The 19,329-nt window shown below is 43.5% G+C and overlaps 1 protein-coding gene across 1 annotated transcript in view; it reads right to left on the reverse strand.

The window, feature by feature from the left end:
• The window catches only part of LOC133459517 (actin-binding LIM protein 3-like), a 69,152-nt gene that overhangs the window by 13,330 nt on the left and 36,493 nt on the right, over window positions 1–19,329 (reverse strand). Inside the window, exons 8-17 of the mRNA XM_061739535.1 lie at window positions 13,969–14,027; window positions 11,561–11,641; window positions 11,037–11,198; window positions 10,871–10,900; window positions 9,371–9,482; window positions 8,261–8,365; window positions 7,035–7,085; window positions 2,303–2,440; window positions 2,040–2,104; window positions 1,601–1,742 (exon numbers count right to left, since the gene is read on the reverse strand). Of these exons, the coding sequence (XP_061595519.1) occupies window positions 1,601–1,742; window positions 2,040–2,104; window positions 2,303–2,440; window positions 7,035–7,085; window positions 8,261–8,365; window positions 9,371–9,482; window positions 10,871–10,900; window positions 11,037–11,198; window positions 11,561–11,641; window positions 13,969–14,027 (945 nt within the window). The remainder of the gene's footprint in view (window positions 1–1,600; window positions 1,743–2,039; window positions 2,105–2,302; window positions 2,441–7,034; window positions 7,086–8,260; window positions 8,366–9,370; window positions 9,483–10,870; window positions 10,901–11,036; window positions 11,199–11,560; window positions 11,642–13,968; window positions 14,028–19,329) is intronic.

A 19,329-nucleotide genomic window follows, 5' to 3' on the forward strand; every position in this document is an offset into this window, starting at 1 on the left:
ATCATTTTTTACTCTCTCTCTGCTCCCTGACCCTGATATACCTCCAGGCGTCATGTCGTACATCTTCTTTGAGCGGCTCCAAATTGCTTTAGCTCCTAATTCCCTCTGCCTCCCTTTACTTATTCGCTTTCTATCATGTCCAGTCTCTCGCACGGCACTCTCCTTCTTTTATTCTCATGTAGCCCCCACCTTCAACCAACTTTCACATTCTCCTTCCTCTCTCCATGACTGTCTCTATCTGTTTCAACCCCCTCAGCTGCTGAAGGCAATGAAGGATGTGACCTGGATGCTATTGGTATTGGTTAGCCTCATCATGAGACCCACACGTTACCTTTTCCATTTCCTGACACCTGACCTTCCGGGGCAAAGTCAGATAAATATTAATGTTCATGAACATTTCACTGCGACACTGCAGGTTTATGGTCGGGTTAGGATTCAAGTATGATGTTGCTATTTCCTGTTAAATTGTTGCACTGTTTGTGTCTCCAGAGCAAGAGGTGTTATCTCATAAATTCAAATTTGTGGGACACGATTTTGCATGCTCAATTTCCTCTTCTCTTGTAGATACAATCATCAAGGACCATCTCACCCCGGACACTCACTCTTTGAACTGTTGCCATCAGGCAGACGTTTCAGGACACTGAAATCACTGAAATCACGCACAAACACACTCAAGAACAGTTTCTATGCCAGAGCCATAACTACACTCAATACTGCTAAATACTCAAACTGACTTTTTCCATGTGCAATACTGACCGAACCGTGCAATACCTGTATGTTGTCTTCCTGTTTGTGTCCTTTTAGAGATTATTTATTTTTATAGTTGTTGTTGTTGTTTTAATATATCTATTTTTTAAACAATGCACCTTAAAGAAGATTGCATCCAATTTCGTTGTACCTGTACAAATGACAATAAAGACATTCTATTCTATTCTATTCTACAAGCAACTGATGCTTTGGTCATAAACTAAAGTATTAAGTTCAAATGTGGGACTAATGGGCGTGCCACAAGAAAAGTTACCCATCATAGATTTTAATTCATTCAAAAGACAACATGATTCTCTGTCCACAGGTATGAGGGACATACCATCAGAAACCCATACGTGAACAGTTTCTAATCTAGCAGATCAGTATTTTGATGTAAAAAGTAAAAAAAAAAATAGACCTGCTGCTTGTTGCTATGAAACAATTGAAGGAATCATCAGTCGGTAGGAAGCGTCCTCTGGGGAGCAAGAATGTCTCACTGCAGTCCGTCCATGAGTCAGCGAGATATTCCCGAACCAACGGAGTGACTGACTTATATAACGCCACTGTTATCCTTTCAGCCTCTTCTAGCAGCATGACCCCAAAAGCTGTCTGTGCTCTTAAAAGGCTGGGATGTGTTTTAATGAAAGTACTATTTTTTTGTACTTTTTTACTTCATTGAACCAGATTCCCTGAAAAACAACTCACCAAGAGTGAGAAACAACAACGTCTGGTGGATGACGTGAACCACACCGAGACAAATGCTGGAACAGCATCACGTTGGTCCAGCTTTTGTCCCGATGAAGGGACACCCGTCCAGCCTGGCAGGGACATTCAGGAGGAGACTCAGACTTACAGCCGTTGAGGGAGTTGTACTCCAAACTGTTCAGCGCCTCCTTGCTGCTGCACCGGGAACTGCGTCTGCTCCCCCACTGGTCGTTGTCGTAACAACCTGATCGCGCCTTCATCTCCTCCTTCAGGATCATCCTGCCAATTCCCTGCATGGGGGGGGGGGGGAACAATAATCAGGGAGGAGTGAAAGGATGGGCTAGATGGATGGAGGACAAGGTGACGGAGCAATATGACTCGGATGGTGAATATGATGGACTAACGCGGGACGAGGCAACAATATAATGTTATTATTAAAGCAGGAACATCACGAGAAGGAGGATGCAGGAGCATCACTTCCTGTCATGTCCAGTGGGGGAAGTCGGAAATAAACATTTAATTAACCGCCTTATAAAATATTAACTGTCTTAAATTATAAAAGGCAGGATAATGTCTCCCTCTCTTACCCTGTTGATATTATGATTCCATCCATCCTCCTCTCCTCCAGATGAAAACCTCCTCACCCTGGAGACTTCACGGAGAAACACAGAGGGAGGGGGGGTGAGGAGTAAAAGAGGCAAAGTAGGAAGAAAGATTATACCCTAGGCATCAAAGTCATTTCCTGCAGTCAGAAGTGCACTTTTCAAATCTGACATGCAGTCTAGGAGGTGGAACGCGTTTGATATGTCCTCATACATATGCGCAGTATGTTGCACGGGCACGGCTTTACCTTTAGGAGAGCCGCTGTAGGGATAGTAGTTGGAGTCTGTGTGATAAAGGTTGTTGCAGTAAGAGGTGGGAAGGCGACTGGAATTGATGAGATTCTCATTGGTCTTACTCTTGTTGGCAGCTGTAGACGGCGATATATCTGAGGCCACGACAGAGAGAGAGACATCCTAGAACTGTTTCTCGGTAAAAGAGTGTTTGAATGCATAATAATGGCAAACGCTTCTCGTCCAAGATTGTCAGGTTGATTTCCAGGCTCAGAAATAACCCGGGATGGAAAAGTGAACATGAAGACACCACAGTGTTCTGAATGAAACAAGCCAGCTTGTTTTTTTACGAGTTGATTATTTCTATCGTTTTCTAACCTTTTGTCTTTTTGTGCATGATCGCATGAGAAAGAAGAGAGTCCATGTTCAGCAGTTACTTGCAAAGAGGAGGAGATGCAGCAGGAGAGCGAGGGAGGGAAGGAGATGAGGTGCATCAGAATTAGGGAACCGTGAACGGAAATGAGGTCAGAGAAAATGTGATATTGTGTGATGCTCAGTTCCTAGTGAGCGATGGGTCGTCAGAACGCTCCCACCGTCCAGAGACACATGGCAGCGTCATGTATCCGTCTCTCAGTTGTCCTGTCTCGCAGTGGTGTCAAAAGTACACACATTTGTTACTTAAGTAGAAGTATAGATACTGCAGTTTAAAAATACTCTGGTAAAAGTTGAAGTATGAACTTGACCTCTTTACTCAAGTAAAAGTAAAAAGTATGTGCTCCAAAAACTACTTAAAGTATAAAAGTATAAAGTAACTTTTGAAAAAAAAACAGCCAGCTGCCACTATATGAATTGAAAGCTCAATTTAAACACTGATTCTAGTGGATCTACAAGTGGCCCAAGATACAACACAATCATTAACCCATTACTGTCAGAGACAAAGTCACTCAAGGAGCATGTTCTTTCTCAAATTTTATTGTATTCAAAACCGGGCCCAGGTTGGAAAAACAACAACTAAGTTTCAACATTTTCTCTAGAGAGAGAGAGAGAGAGAGAGAGAGAGAGAGAGAGAGAGAGAGAGAGAGAGAGAGAGAGAGAGAGAGAGAGAGAGAGAGAGAGAGAGAGAGAGAGAGAGAGAGAGAGAGAGAGAGAGAGAGAGAGAGAGAGAGAGAGAGAGATTCTGCACAAACAGTAGTATGAGGTATTCATGTTCATCCCATCAAAAAATAAACTTAAAATCTTCCTGCCTGAAAAATTCAGCCCTGAACCCCATACCAGTCGCAGCTGACAAGTCAAGACCATAACTTAAAGGAGCTTGAGGCTCCTTTTAAGAAATGAGACTCTCTAGCGCCACCCTTCACCTCGACGGCCGTTGGGGGTACTGCAGCCAACAGTGAAGCCGGCACGGGAGAACGGGGAGAACGCACATGCAGCGTCATGTGACGTCACATCTGCAGCCCAGCGCAGGAAATTCGGGACCGAATTGCAGCACATTTTGCAGCACACAGCCTGTTCAAGGCAACGGAGAGATACACTAGAGGAAACATTCTTTTGGGTTTGGAACGCTTCATCTGACATTATTACTAGAAAACTTAAAATGTATACGGATTTTTTTCATAAATCCTGCCACAATCCGGCCTCAAGCTCCTTTAAATGAGAATGAGCTCTACATCACTACATACAAATCCCTTAAAGGAGCATGAGCATCCCTTAAAGAAATGAGACTCATAGCGCCACGACGGCCGTTGGGGGTACTGCAGCCAACAGTGAAGCCGGCACGGGAGAACGGGGAGAACGCACATGCAGCGTCATGTGACGTCACATCCGCAGGACAGCGCGGGAAACTCGGGACCCGTTTTAATGTTTTAATGTTTATAAATTATAAACATTATTAAACCGAAGCCAAGAGTAACGAGTAACGCTTGTTTTAGAAATGTAAGGAATAGAAAGTACAGATACTTGTGTGAAAATGTAATAAGTAGAAATAAGAAGTAGGAAGAAAAATAAGTAATGGAGCAAAGTATAGATACCTAAAAAATGTACTTAAGTCAATTCAATTCAATTCAATTTTATTTATATAGCGTCTAATACAACAGATGTTGTCTCTAGACGCTTTCCAGAGATCCAGAACATGAACATAAACATAAACATAAACATTTAAGTACAGAAACGAAGTACTTGTACTTGGTTACTTGACACCTCTGCTGTCCCGTAACGCAGCAGCTACTCAAGGACACAGGGAAGCTGGTGTTTCTGAGCGGGAGCCAGGTTCTGTGCTGTCACACACATTACTGTGCTAATGTGCAGTGTGTTTAGCTGATCATGGTTTTTGGTGTGAAAAGTGCTCTGAAGCATAACTCGTCATGGGGCAAAATTAAATCCATCCACTCGGCCCGGATCACAGTGGGCCAGCTCAGATGGAGGGGAAGGGTTTGTCAGCACTTTGCAGCGCAGCGTAAATCACGCAAAGGTCTTTCCGAGGAACTGTAGCTGTGGAGGCCGTGCCACCTGATGGATCGCCTAACGGTCACTGCCTGGCATCGCTCCGCTCAGTTTCACTTCACTTCTTGAATTATCAGCTGAATCTGTAATCTCATCTTTTTTACGTGGCGCCAGCTATCAAACTTTACATCCCACTCAAGTCCCTGCTTCTCTTTACGGTAGTTGGGCTGAGCAAAGCCACTGGGTTTCGGAGAACCAGAACCAGGGGCCTCATTTATAAAAGAGTGTGTAGGATTCATACTAAAAGTGCATGTAAACCCAAAAGTCGAAAATGGCGGGCGCAAAAAAAAATCTGGATTTATAAAACTTGCACACAATGTTCTCTTTATAAATCCCAGTCCAGCTGGAAGGTTGCGCACGTGAATTCGCCTCATATCCCGCCCACTTCATACCATAAATGGTCAATGCAAACTACTCCATGACTGTATTTGCATATGAATGAGCCTGCTGAGCATGTGCAGCGGCTCTTGCAGTCTGTTTCTGCTGTGCGTCAGGATGAATGAGACGTGTCGAGCCACCGTACCACTAAATCTCACAGAGACTGAGATGGAGATGTTGTGGATGAGGTGGAGGCAGGAAAACCACATTATTTGGTGGTCACAGTAGTGGCATGACTAACAGAAATAAAGCAAGTGAGTTGCCTGCCAGAATGTGATTTTTGGCCGCGGGAGCGCGCACAGCAGCCCGTTGAGCGATAGCGCTGAAACGTCACATTTTCAGATTATGAAGCTCAAGAATGAGATCAAATCATATTTAGGCAGAAACAACCTTTCGTTAACTGTATTTGGCCTTCAATCAATTTTTGGCAGGTAAAAAGACCCATTTTCAGGGGAGAAATCAAATTCTGGCAGGCAATCACTTTTTGGCACGACACCGGCACGGCGTGTCCTGCACCGCGGACATGCCATGCCGGTAGGATGATTTGACAGATGAAAATACCCCATCAGATCACGCTTCCACATAGACATCAACATTTATCTATGTGGAAGTGTGATTTGACGTTTTATTTTCATCCGCCGAAGCGTCGTACACATAGATCTATGTGAAGCACATTGTGACTTCCTGCTGTTAAATCGTCTTTTTGCATGAAAAAGCCTTTGAAAAAAAAGAAACTGAGATAAAAGAAACGGGGATGGTAAGGTAGTATGTTCTGACGAGGTAGGACACCTCGGCAGAACTCCGGCTTGGGTGTACATGGATCTATAAGTCTGATGTGATGACATGAATCTGGCTTCATTTCACCACCTCACCGCCTGCCTCGCCAGTTCCCCATATCTTAAGTATGTTCCTACGGGAGGGTTAGGGTTGGCTTAAAGATACACACATTTTTCGGTTAGTTTTTTCTTTTTAAATCCCAACCTTTGCGTAGAAGGTGGCTTGCGCATCTTTCAAGTCCTGTTTTGTGCGCAAGCAAGCTTTATAAATGAGGCCCCAGAATCTTACCAGAGTCCTACTAGAACGCAGTTTCAGATCATTCCAGCTTACTTTCCCCCCTGCTGGTCGCACCCTGGCACCGTCCTTGTAGTGCAATCAAACTGCAAGTTATTGCTTAAAAAAAAACCAAGAAACTTTTATATTATGCTTATTTTTTTCAAATTGGTTATGTTGCTCTCAGATTGCTTACTATTGGTTTTTATATTGCTTGTTTATCTCTCTCATCATAAACCCCTAAAGACTGATAATAAAACGAGAAATAACTTTTTAGACACATGTTCTCCCTCGATATGTTTATTAAAAATGCCAGAAAAATGTATTTCAATCAAAACTCTTGGAGTATTACATCTTCATCAACAGTGAATCACTTCAGGACCGAAGTGATTTCTATTTGTAGACCATGCTTGTAGGAAATAAGTCTATAAATAAAATAATGAAAAATAATTTGGGATGATTTTGGTAAACCGATCTTCCCTTCAGACCGCCCAGCGGGCTCTGCGTCCACGTACAGTGGCTGGTTGCAGATTTCTGCTGACTCAAGTCTGAGTATGCCTCCAAAAAGAAAAAAGCTTTTCTAATTTATTGAGAGAAATGAGAGTGAGGGACTGCAGCCCATCCATCCAAGCGCAAACTTCAGATGGATGGCTCCAGAAAGATAGAGAAGGTATTTCATTCAGATCTCTTGTGAATGTTTCATTAGGACAGTCAAATAAAGGTAATATCCTAAAGCTGTACGTGTGAATCATGTGACATGTGAAAGTCCAACAAAGACTACAACCCCGCCACGCAAAACTGCAAAAAAAAGAAATAACTCACCTTGTCTCTTATAGATGGGAGGTTTCCTGTAGATGTTGGTTTCCTCAGAAGCTGAGAACCAACACAAAACTATAATTAGTGGCACAAAGCGACAGACATTTCAGGGGAAAGACGAAGGGGACTAATCTGGATCTCCTCCTTCATTCCATCCCACCAAATTAGTTGTGTACATTAACGGTCTTCTGAACCATAAAGCTGACAAGCACAAGTAATAAAGTGGTGCAGGCGAGGGGGGGGATGGGGCATCCAGACAGTCTGACTGACGAGCAGGAAGGCTGATTAATTCAGCCATGGAAGAAAAAGAAGGGAGGAAAGAGGGCGGCTCGAGGAGAGGGAGAAGCAGGATAAAGGGAGGAACAGGGGGAAGCTTGGAAATTAAAGCATTTCATGGCCATTGTTTTGGTGGAAAATGTTGTACAGTCATTCGAATGTTTGGAAACGTCACAACCATATGCTACAGCAAAGCCACAGAACAGAGTACCGGTACGCCACCGAGCCAATAAAGTTGGACGTCTCGCTCCCAGTGGGACATCCACGCTAAATTTGGACGCCCTTGTGGTACCGCGTATAGCACTTTGAATAAAAGCATGCTCCGAATACATCTCGCTTTGGCTTGAAAAGCATGAAGGGAGTGCTGTTGCAGGGCTGGCAAGGAAACACGAGGAAAAAAAAACAACAAGAGGAAGGGACGGAGGACAGACAAAGATAAGGATGAAAAAAAAAAGTCCATCGCACAGGCTGTGGTGAAAAGATGAAGCCTTTCAAAGTGAAAGGAACCAGGACAGAGTGAAAGGTTCAGGATAGAGGTAGGACTTAACCTGATAAAGTGGAGGGCTGATGGACTGCTGAAATGAAATTAGCCCGCATTAGTTTGCTGGATGAAAGTGGCCGTGATAAATCAGACGAGCATCCTGAGGTGGACGAAGATAAACGCTCCGTCTATACAAGTATTAACGCTGGAGAGTAGCCTCTCATATTGGTGTGGAAGCTTGTAAATATGTGATCATCTAACAATTTCCTTTTTTCCAGAACACATTAACAGTTGGTTCTGGGCAAAAGATTTGATCATACTAAAGAAACACATTAGATAAGACAGTTAACAGAGGCAGCAAGCATAATCCACAAGGAGGAGTAGCCAGTAAAATAAATGTGTGGGGTGTGATCCAAACTAAGGGGTTACTGGGGTTAGTAAGCAGGTGAGGGGGGGGTTACACATGACTGCCTACCTGGCACATGGAAATGCTTGGAGGCTTGGAAGGTGGAGGTGGTAGGTGTAGGACACTTGGGCTCTGGCTGACTGTAATAGGGGGAGCTCCTGCCACTTTCACTGCCTGCAGTCAGCCCAGGCAAGCACAGTGAGACAAACCAGACCATGACCGGCCCGCCGGCCCAAACAGAGACAGGCTCATGACCAGTACTGGAGTTGAGGGGGGGTGAGGGGGGGTGAGGGGGGATGGCATCCCCCCTGAAATCAAAACGGTCCAAATCATCCCCCCTGAAATAAAAACGGTCCAAATCATCCCCCCTGTAAAACTGCCATCCCTCCTTTCCATCCCTTATGTCATTTCATCAATGAATGTGGTTTTACTGCTATTTCAACATTTAGAGTCATCACCAGAAAAATAACACCAGAAAAATAACTTATTTGACAATTTTCACCTGTTTCAAGTAAATTTTCACTTGAAATAAGTAGAAAAATCTGCCAGTGGGACAAGATTTATCTTCTTATTACAAGCAAAAAAATCTTGTTCCACTGGCAGATTTTTCTACTCATTTTAAGTGAAAATCTACTTGAAACAGGTGAAAATTGTTGTTTTTTCCAGTGATGAGTCTTGTTTTAAGTGTAATGAGATTTTTCTACTAAAATGAGACATTTTAACTAGAAATAAGACAAATATTCTTGTTCAGATTGTGAGTTTTTGCAGTGATCCATGTTACTTATCCTGTGAAGGACAGAGTCATATTGATAAGTTCAGAAAAGTGTTTTTTATTGTTGTGTTTTGATGTATTTGATGTAAGCCCAGTGGATATTTAAAGCTTACAGAAGGCTGCATTTAACTGCTGCTATGTCATTCCTGCAGTATTTCTGCAGCTGTTTTGGTCACTGCTATTATTTGTAATATATTATATTATTTGTAATCAGCACAAATTATCTGTCCCCATATGATAAAATCCACCATCCCCCCTGATTTTTTTTTTACAACTCGAGTACTGCCCATGACAGATACGCTAAAGGAAGACCTGTGTGAGCTGGTACGTGTGTGTGGATCAGGGGTGACTCCTCCCTGCAGAAAGCTTGGATTTGATTGTTGTGTTTGTGCACGTGGGTACATTACCAGGGAGATAGTAATGCAGGGGCGATCCTTCGTGGCGACTGTGAGCGGGAGACTCGGTGAAGGCGGAGCTGGAAGAACGCCTCGTTCTCAGCTCCACGCCGTCCAACAGATCCTGAAAGTGAAACCACAGAACTGTCTTAGTGTAATGAGCTTTAATGCACTTTAAAAGCAGAACAAAACCCCCTTTTAATCATGCTGGCAGCGGTTTAATAACAGCGTAAATGCTCGCAGCAACCAAAATGAGCAGCTGCTTTTAGCTTAGCATAGCCTGCAGACTAGGACATGCAGAAAGAAAGCATCACTGGGTGGAAAGGAAATGACCAGGGACGTCTACACGAGCTTGAGGACTTGCTCGGCTCTTCTATCTTCTTTTTTCTCTCTTCCAACCAGATCCAAAGGCCTGTCTTCTCCATACCCTTAGATTCCTCTGTGGATGCGTTGCATTATCTGACTCTGGCTAGTGGAATCGACAGAGGCCCGAGGCCTCGAGTTTGATCTTTTTTGTCTTGATTTAAACTGTTGTACGCTCTCCCTCCTCAGGTTCAGTGGATCACAGGGGTGCCTCTGTACCGTAAATGGACCTACCCCCAAACGTGGGCCTGGAATATTCTGTCAATGTGCTTGATGTGTCAAACACAACGGGTGGAAGTGGCTGGTACTTTCAAGTACTTTCAAGATGCCCAAGGCGCCAGATGCCGACAGCAGTGACACACAGTTTTTTGTATTATTCTATAATGCTAATTTAGGATGCAGGAGCTTATGAAATACAGCTGTCTGCTCATGTCCACCTCCATATTCCACTCCAACTATGATGTCAGAAACTTTAATACTAGCTTTATGTTCATTTTGGCTGCAATCCATTCACCCTGCCTGAGAAAGTGGATTCTTCTGGCTCCTTGCTGGCTGCTCATTGTTTGTCTCTAAAAAGGTTGAATGCATAAATGCAAATAACAATGTCACCGCCAGATCATTTTTAAATCCATTTTCCAGTAAAAGGGGAGTGTTTTATGCAGGTGGCCCTCACATATAGTCCCCCCTGCCAAAACCTCCAGCCAAATATCTTTCCGCTCCACAGAAGAGTTTGCAGATTCTACCCTGCATCATGCAAGGCCTTGGTAGTGAGCCGCTTTCATGGTCATGGACGCTGCTCCTGCGCAATAGCCTTGACTCCACACTCCTCCTGCTCCATCACTGTCACTTTGAGACAATCTCATTGCTGCAGGATCTTTATCAAAGGCCCTGTTTGCCCCACTGATAGGTCTGTGTAAGCCCAGCCCACCACTCTGATGCTGCAGCACCAACTACCCTTTACCCCTCCTTCATGGCCCTGCAAACCTACCTACTGTACATCCACTCATCCTTGCTGTTGAAAGGGGCCCCGACCAGTTTCTTTTGTTGCATACTACATGCAAATTGCTTTATTTTTCGGTTGCTTATTGAGAGTGAAATATACCACGAGTCACTAGATAGGTGGGGAAGATTCTCTGATGCAATACTCACATGAGAATATGGTGATAAGGAACCCAACGACTGGATAAGAGGGAGAACAGAAAATATTTTGTTATTCTATAAGTGCTATGGTCACTTTCTGTCAGAAGATTCCTGGAAGGCAAAACGTAAGAGTCAAGTTGTGTGTAAGTCTGTGTGTTTGAGTGTGTGTGTGTACCTGACCACCGTTGTATCTTTCTAGAGTGTCATCTGAGAGCTGTGTGTGTGCATGGTTGGCCTGATAAGGGATGATGTCAGGCCGCTGGATGTCATATATGGCTTTGACCTTGGGCAGAGATGCCAGCTGCTTATAGTCCAAAACATCATTGTCAGCCTTAGACTGTAAGAGGGGGATGGGAGCACAGACATGCACACACAGATGAACACTAAATAAAGACTGAGTCTTGAAAAGAAAATTGGACAGCCATTGCCAGTTTAAATCAAAGTTTGAAGAAAAATATTTTGAAATCCATCGAGCCAACTTGAATCAGACAGTGACGCAGGGAGACTCAGAGGTGGACAGACAGACAGACAGACCAACAGATAATCAGTTCTGCACCCAGATAAAGCACAGGCAGCGTGGTCTTTCATGAACTTTTTACACATCTGTTCATGTTGGTTTTAGCTGAATGAAGGTTGACAGTTACAGCTGAGGATGCAGCCAGAGCAGTTTAGGCGTAGCCGCCATGAAGAGTCACTCACGCAGATGAGGCGGTGAGGAGAGCCAAGGAGAGGAGACGAGCCTGGAGGAGAAATGGACGCCGTCTCGGAGGTACGTCTCAACTGTGAGTCAAACGTAGGAGCCAGAGACAGAATATGACTTCATTTCAGCCAAAAACAACAGCTATGACACAAAGTTTCATTGTATTCTATGTTTTAGCAACACAAAAGTGCTGACTCACTTCATACAGTATATGCTCTGTCAAGACTTAGCATTATACAAAGTTCAGACAAAAGATACTCATTTAAAGGGGACCTATTATGGATCTAATACCTATTTTAAACAGGCCTTGAATGTCTTAAAAAACAAGCTTTTGATTGTTTTTGCTATATAATTTAGAAATTCAGCCTCTGATCCATGTCTTTATCTTCCCAGTCTCTAACTTCATTATCTATGCAGGATTCTGAGTGGGCGGGGCTATGATAATGAGGATCTGTGCTGATTGGCTGCCTGAATGACGCAATACACCACTACGAAAAAATGGAGGAAGCTCCGGCCGGTGGAGTTGTTGTTGTTCCGGTCAGAGTTAGTTGTGGGCGTGGTTTAACGCATCGGAGGCCAAACTATGTAAATCACATTTTGGTTACGTAACGACGGGAGCAGAATCTTATTGGCTCGTAGATCCACATCACACTGGACGGCTCATCCGGGCGGCTGTACAGACACTGCAGAATCTGGTTGTTTCTTCCTTCTCTGAGTTGTCAGGCTGAAGGAAGACCACTTTATATATGTTAAATCAAGAGAAAACGTTTTTTTTCATAATAGGTCCCCTTTAAGTAAAAAGATTTGGAAAGAAAACAGCCCTTGCTGATCTCTTGATATAATAGCTAAAAAAAATCCTTAAGTCTTAATATAATGTCCATGACATGCTTCGGTCAAACTACCAAACAGTAAATCAGCTCCCTTTTCAGCATGTCTTTGAATTCAATTCAATTCAATTAAATTTTATTTATATAGCGTCTAATACAACAGATGTTGTCTCTAGACGCTTTCCAGAGATCCAGAACATGAACATAAACATAAACATAAACATAAACCCCCGAGCAATTATTATATAAACAATGGCAGGTAAAAACTCCCATAGTGGGAGAAAAGCCTTAAGCCAAACAGTGGCAAGGAAAAACTCCCCTTTAGGAGGGAAGAAACCTTGAGCAGGACCAGGATCATAAGGGGGGACCCTCCTGCCGAAGGCCAGACTGGGGGAGTCAGGGACGTCGACAGCACACAGCAGGCAGGTGGAAGCAGCAGCGGGATGACCAGAGGTGGGGGGGGGGGCGTCAGCAGCACACAACAGTCATGTGGAAGCAGCAGCGGGATGACCAGAGGGGGGGGGGGGGGGGGGGGGCGTCAGCAGCACACAACAGTCATGTGGAAGGAGTAGCGGGATGACCAGAGGGGGGGGGGGGGGGGGGGGTGCAGGCAGGCGGAAGCAGCAACAGCAGACATCCACGTAGGCAGGTGGAAGAAGCAATGGGATGACCAGAGGGGGGGGAGGGCCGGGAACACAGGCCAGAACGTTTGCAGCTCTCTTCAAAACAGTTCGTTTCAGAGGGCGGAGTCATTCTTTTTTACACATTTGTTACAGCCTTGTACACTTTCCACTTCACAGCTGCAGCAAATTAAGCGTGTCAAACTGGTTAGAGAATGAATAAGCGGACGCTGGATTATTCAACTCTCGTATGAGTCTGTGATGTCACAGAATCCTGCAAATTTGGACAGCTAACTGAAAAACATTGTTTTTCAGGATTCCATAAAAGCAATAGCGGGAATATGTGATCCATTTTCATTTTGTAGGGACTTCAGACTATCAAATTATGTTTCATTATGTCCCCTTAAGAGTTTATTGACATTTATAAATTCAGAGTCAGAAATAAAGATTTCTGTAAGTGAAAGCAGAACTTCAGTACATTTATAACCGTCATGAGTCTGAATAAACGTGCAACTTGTCAGGTCAGAACATATTTGTAGTAAAAACATTAATGGAACTACAAATACAATTTTCACTTCAATCTTAACAATAAACCATGTACATGTGACTGATAAGCTCAATATATGCCATTAAACAAACGTCTTACATTAATTTGAGCAGCTGTCTTGGTTTGGCATTGTCTCAAGTTTACATTATTTTATATCTCTGAGTGCAGTTCTAGTATACTCTATCACTTACTCTTCTTCTAACGTTCCCAAAGATAAACTCCGTTAATTTCATAGCAAATTGAACAATACAACAGGATAAGATCAACAGAGGGACAAATCCTGTGCCACATCCTGGAATCATTTCTCAAACAGGAGGAATAGCAACTGCAACCAAACATCAGGTATTTCAGGTGCAACGAGGGCAGAAACTAAAGTGAGGGAAGGGAAAGGAGGTATTTTGAGTATCACTCACCCTCAGTTTTCTCTCCAGACGAGCTGCTTCTTTGCACATGGGGTGCCAAACGTCTGAACCTGCACACACAGAGACACACAGATGTGCCTCGGTTTGCTTTGTTTATTGTGTGTGGGCAGCTGCCGTACACTTTTACGAGACCCACTGAGGAGCAGATCAGCCTCTCTGGAGTGCGTCAGCATCAATCATTGCACACAGCCAAGCACACATAGGTACACACAGGCGGCCCGGTGGATGGCTATGGAGGCAGTTTGTCTGGTCGCATAACAGGGGATGCAGCTCTTGTGGTCTCCCCGCCAAGATCAACACAGAAAGACCAAAAAAATACTTAAAATTGGTTTTATGAAGAAAGAGCTTTGGTCCTTCTTTCACCTTTTCTTACATGTAATTTATTTATATGCAACTGTCTGTCTCATATTGCATGTCTGCCCTTTCTGCAATAATCCACCTCACATCACAACACAACACATCACACTGCACCCATCACTGTCTAGTCTCTTTCTCTGTCCTGTCCTTTCATGTTTCACATTGGTGGTTCTGTCCTCTCTGGCAGAATCGGGGTTATACTATTACTAAATTATATTATACTGCTAATACAGAAACCTCCCCTGTGGTGCAGCCTGGGAAACGCTGATTGGTACAATCTGATTTTAATATCTGGTATTACTATACCAAAATTTTTTTTTTTTTTTTTTTTTTTTAAATCGGCCCAAAAAATCGGCCCATTTGATTTTGCTTTTTACCTGACAACAACTGGTACCACTGGCCGATTGGTTATGATGAGTTAGATTGGTTATGGGCTGGAGTCAGGGCCGCCGCAAGGGGTGTGCGAACCATGCGACCGCACGGGGCCTCGCGCCCCAAGGGGCCTCGCGGGGCCTCGCGCTATGGGCCGTTTTTTTTTTTTTTTCGTTTTTTTTCGTTTTTTCCCTTATAAATATCAACAGTCACGTTCCATTACAGACCTAAATGTGTACTAGTCTGTGCATATCAATAAACATATGTGCAATGATGCACGTGTCTGTTGTTCAGTAACTGATCAGACCAAGCGCATTGACACAAGGTGCTCTGATCCAGCCACGGGGCCCCGCGTCGAGGCAAGCCAAATGATGATGAGGCAGGGGAAGCTATCCAGTATTTTGCTAATTGGAGAGTTAAACTTGCGCATATAGACACCCGATCCGACCCAAAAACCCAAAAAACTTCGCGTTTCGCCCCCCCCAGCCATTCCGCACAGGGCCTCGCAAGTCTCCCAGGCAGCACTGGCTGGAGTAGTCACAACATTAGAGCGCGTACTATTTGAAGAATGATGAGTTCATATTCAATATCTTATATATTCTATAAAATTAAATTAGCAACTCCACATTTAAGTTGCTTTTTTGACAGGGACAGTGGTGTTTGGATTCCTGATCGTCACTAAATTTTAATAATGCTGTGATTAATAGTGGGTGGGTGAAATAATACATCAATCTTTTTGGAGAAATGTTTACCTACAGTGATGCCATCGCAGCAAAGACTTTGTGTATATATACATATATTGGAAGAACCCACTGTTTAGGCAATTCATGGTCATTAGTTAGTAAAAACAGAGGCAGCGCTGCATTCCCCCTGTTTAAAATGGTCAAATATGATGATATCAGCCTGAAAATCACAGGACTTATCTGTGGTGGTGAAAGAAGTCAGCAGTATGAATTTGAAAGATGTGTGAGCATCCCTTCATGATAAACAGAGGGGGAACGCATTCTGACAGCAGTATTTCACGCTGTCAGAATGCGTTCCCCCTGTTTAAAATGGGTTAATATATCATTGTAGATATCTGAAATGTTCTTTTTGACTAGGAAGAATTGAATTACAGATATCTGCAACACATATCCAGTCTAGCTATTAAATGTTAAAACGGCTTGCCATACAAGTTTTCTGGTCTACTCAGAAACAGTAGTACATCTATAACGGGACTGGGGGGGATGGTGTAGGTTTAGGTTTATTAGACAAGAACATACACACCAACAAGACAGTGTACAAGCGGTGTCACAAGAACGTTTGTTTTCATTCATAGGCTTCATTTTCTTTCCATCAATACCTGGTGGTCCGGTCTAGGGTCAAAATGCCCGGGCCGATTTTTTGTCTCAGTCCAGCCCTGTCAATATCTATATACCTACCCGAGCACCTACAATTGCCATCAATATTGAAGGTTTCTCCAGATGCAAGGCAGACTTTTGACTTAGTGGCCAAACACTTTGACCTAGTGTGCATGCAGGAAGTCCACATCAGCCCTGCACAACACCGACCAGCTATCCCTGGTAGGAAACTGGTGGCCGAGATGAACTCTGTATGTGTCACATCAGTGTATAAACCCCCCCAAAGTCCGTTCCTCCACTCTGAACTACCAGAAAGATGCAAAAGACACTGCCCACACTCACAACAGTCACAGCAAACTCAATGGCAGCACAGCTGGTCACAAACGGTTGCAACCAAAACCGTTGCGGACCCCCAGGAGTATACCGCCGAACAGTGGTATCATACCACCCACAACCGGCCAGTGCTCTCACCAAGCCCTTCGACCTAGAAGAACTCAATGACCATGCTGAAACCTGGGAAAGCAGTATCAATGACATACTGGTGGAAATGATACAGCATCTGGGACCCAAAGCAAATACCTGGCTGCTAGCAAAGCTGAACTCATGCATGGCACAGATAACAATCCCAGCTGTATGGCCAAGACTGTCGCGATTCCCAAACCTGGAAAGGACCCATCATCCCCAAAGAGCTACAGACCCATTTCCCTCCTCTGCATCACCTACAAGCTCTACGAGAGGCTATTACTCCAACGCCTCATGCCACTTATAGACTCCAAGCTTACTAAAGATCAAGCTGGCTTCCGCCCTGGCCATTCCTGTGCTGGGCAGCTATTGAACCTCACCCAACATATTGAGGATGGTTTTGAGTGCGAACTCATCACCGGAGCAACTTTCATAGACCTTACGGCTACCTACGACACTGTCCAGCACCGCACCATGATCAGGAAACCTTTTCCCATGACTGGTGACCTTGACCTGTGCCATGTCATCAAAAGTCTCCTCAACAACAGATGCTTCTTTGTTCAGTTAAACGATAAGAAGAGCAAATGGAAAGCCCAAAAGAACGGCCTGCCACAATGCAGCGTACTGGACCCACTCCTCTTCAACATCTATACCAACAACCAACATGTTCCCCCTCAATGCCACCGCTTCATCTATTTTGATGACCTCTGCATCACCACCCAACAGGAGAACTTTCAGAAGATTGAGTCTGTCCTGAAAAGACCCCTCCAAGAGATGACAACCTACTACAACAGGGGTAGGCAATTCCGGTCCTCGAGGGCCGGTGTCCTGCATGTCTTAGATGTTACCCTGCTTCAGCACACCGTGATAAAAGTACCTGTGTCATTAACAGAATTGTGCAGCCCTGGATGACAAGCTGATGACGATGATTAATTAGAATCAGGTGTGTTAAAGCAGGGAAACATCTAAAACATGCAGGACACCGGCCCTCGAGGACCGGAATTGCCTACCCCTGTACTACAATAACAACCACCTGAAACCCAACCCATCAAAAACCCAACTGCAGTTTCCATCTTAAAAATTGAGATGCAGGAAAAGAACCGAGTGTTTCATGGGATGGCCACAAACTCTCCAACCACTCCCACCCCGTGTACCTCGGAGACAATGTCCCACCTACTGGACTGTCACGATGCCCCCCAGTGCCCCAGTGCCCCGGCTGAACCGACCCAACAGCTGTGACCTGCACCAGATACTGGCAGAACCACATCTGAGATTGCAATAGACTCGAAAAGAGGAAGATCCGTTAATAAAATATGTTTGATCGGTTTGACAGGAGGACTGTTGGAGGACACATTATACACCCTCGCACAAAAGCTAAGAACTGCTGCAAGATTAAAATGCATTTATACTGGTTTTTGACAATCAAGGTACCTGCCATTGATATATATATATATATATATATGCAGACAAAAAATAAATAAATACAATTGCTAAACTTCAGCATAATCATTCTTTGCATATCAGCATGCTGACTGAACTGAGAGCACAGGTGTGGCCAAGTATGACCTGTTACAAACACACAGGCACGAGTGTTGGTACATCAAAAAGACAACAAAGGGACTTTGGAAACATATTATCCAGAAATTGCTTGAAGCATCATGTACAGCTAAAAGGTCACTTTCATTTATTTTCCTTGAATAATCTCTAACTGTATTTGACCTCAAATTGTTTGGAAACGGTTTCATATCCCTTTCCAGACTTATGTGCAACAATAATTCCTTCCCAAAGGCCATTGCTTACGTTTTTTCCCTCTTGGTATTGTATTAACAACACCTGAATGCCAAAGACCAGCAAGCTGATAAAATATCTCATTATACAGAGTTTAGCCGTCTTGCTGATGATAAGCTCATCAAGGTGTGATGATTAGCGGCACCTGGCCGCAATTCACTCACTTAAACCAATAAAGTGGTAGTTAGTATTGTCCATATTAGATTTCCTTTTTCCTTTTTCTTAAAATTTGTTTAATTAAGGAATGGCACAGTAAATAAAATGACATGTCATTTTTTTGGCCAGAGGTCTTTTGCCTAATGATAAGACCCATTATAACCAGAAGCTCTTATTATATTTGTACACAAACAAATTATTAAATGAGTAGGAATTAACTTCCTCACATGGCTGTAGAACCATTAAGCTCATGTTTCTACCCGTTTCACCACACAGTTCTTACATGGGGAGTCTAAAGGAGCTGCGTTGTCATTGTGTTGTGCAGACTGTGTTTTTGGCACTAGTGCTGCACAAGCTTTGTCAGTGTTTGTCGGCTGGAGCAAATGCTGCCTCATTAAGCAGCAAAAAAGTTACTTTTTTCTTTTGATTCCCTTGCACTGTTTTTGTGCAGTTTGACTCTGGGTGACAAAAGGTTCTTAGTACCAGTGAGATGTTAAGCGCTCCAAACTGTGCAGACGTATATGATGTGCTCTGGATAAGACTGGCGTTTTTAATTGTATCTCAGCAGAATTATGAAAAAAACAAACTTTTATGAAACTTTGGGGAGAGGTTGAATGTAGACAGGCAGATTTTGATTTTATGCCACATTTAACCCCAATTTCGAATTTGAATGCTATAGAAAATATTTGTAAGTTTTATCAACTACATTTCCTCTAAAATCTTCATAAAAAATTGGCACAGATTTTACACAATTCAAATATACAAAAACTAACTACCCTATATTCCTAAATCTTAAAAATCCTGAAGTTAGTCGAAACTGTCTCATTTCAAGCAAAAATTGCTGAAATGTTCTCGACTAAAGTTCTTAGCAAAATAC

Source organism: Cololabis saira, chromosome 14 (assembly GCF_033807715.1).
Source record: "Cololabis saira isolate AMF1-May2022 chromosome 14, fColSai1.1, whole genome shotgun sequence".
NCBI classification, from domain to species: Eukaryota; Metazoa; Chordata; class Actinopteri; order Beloniformes; family Belonidae; genus Cololabis; species Cololabis saira.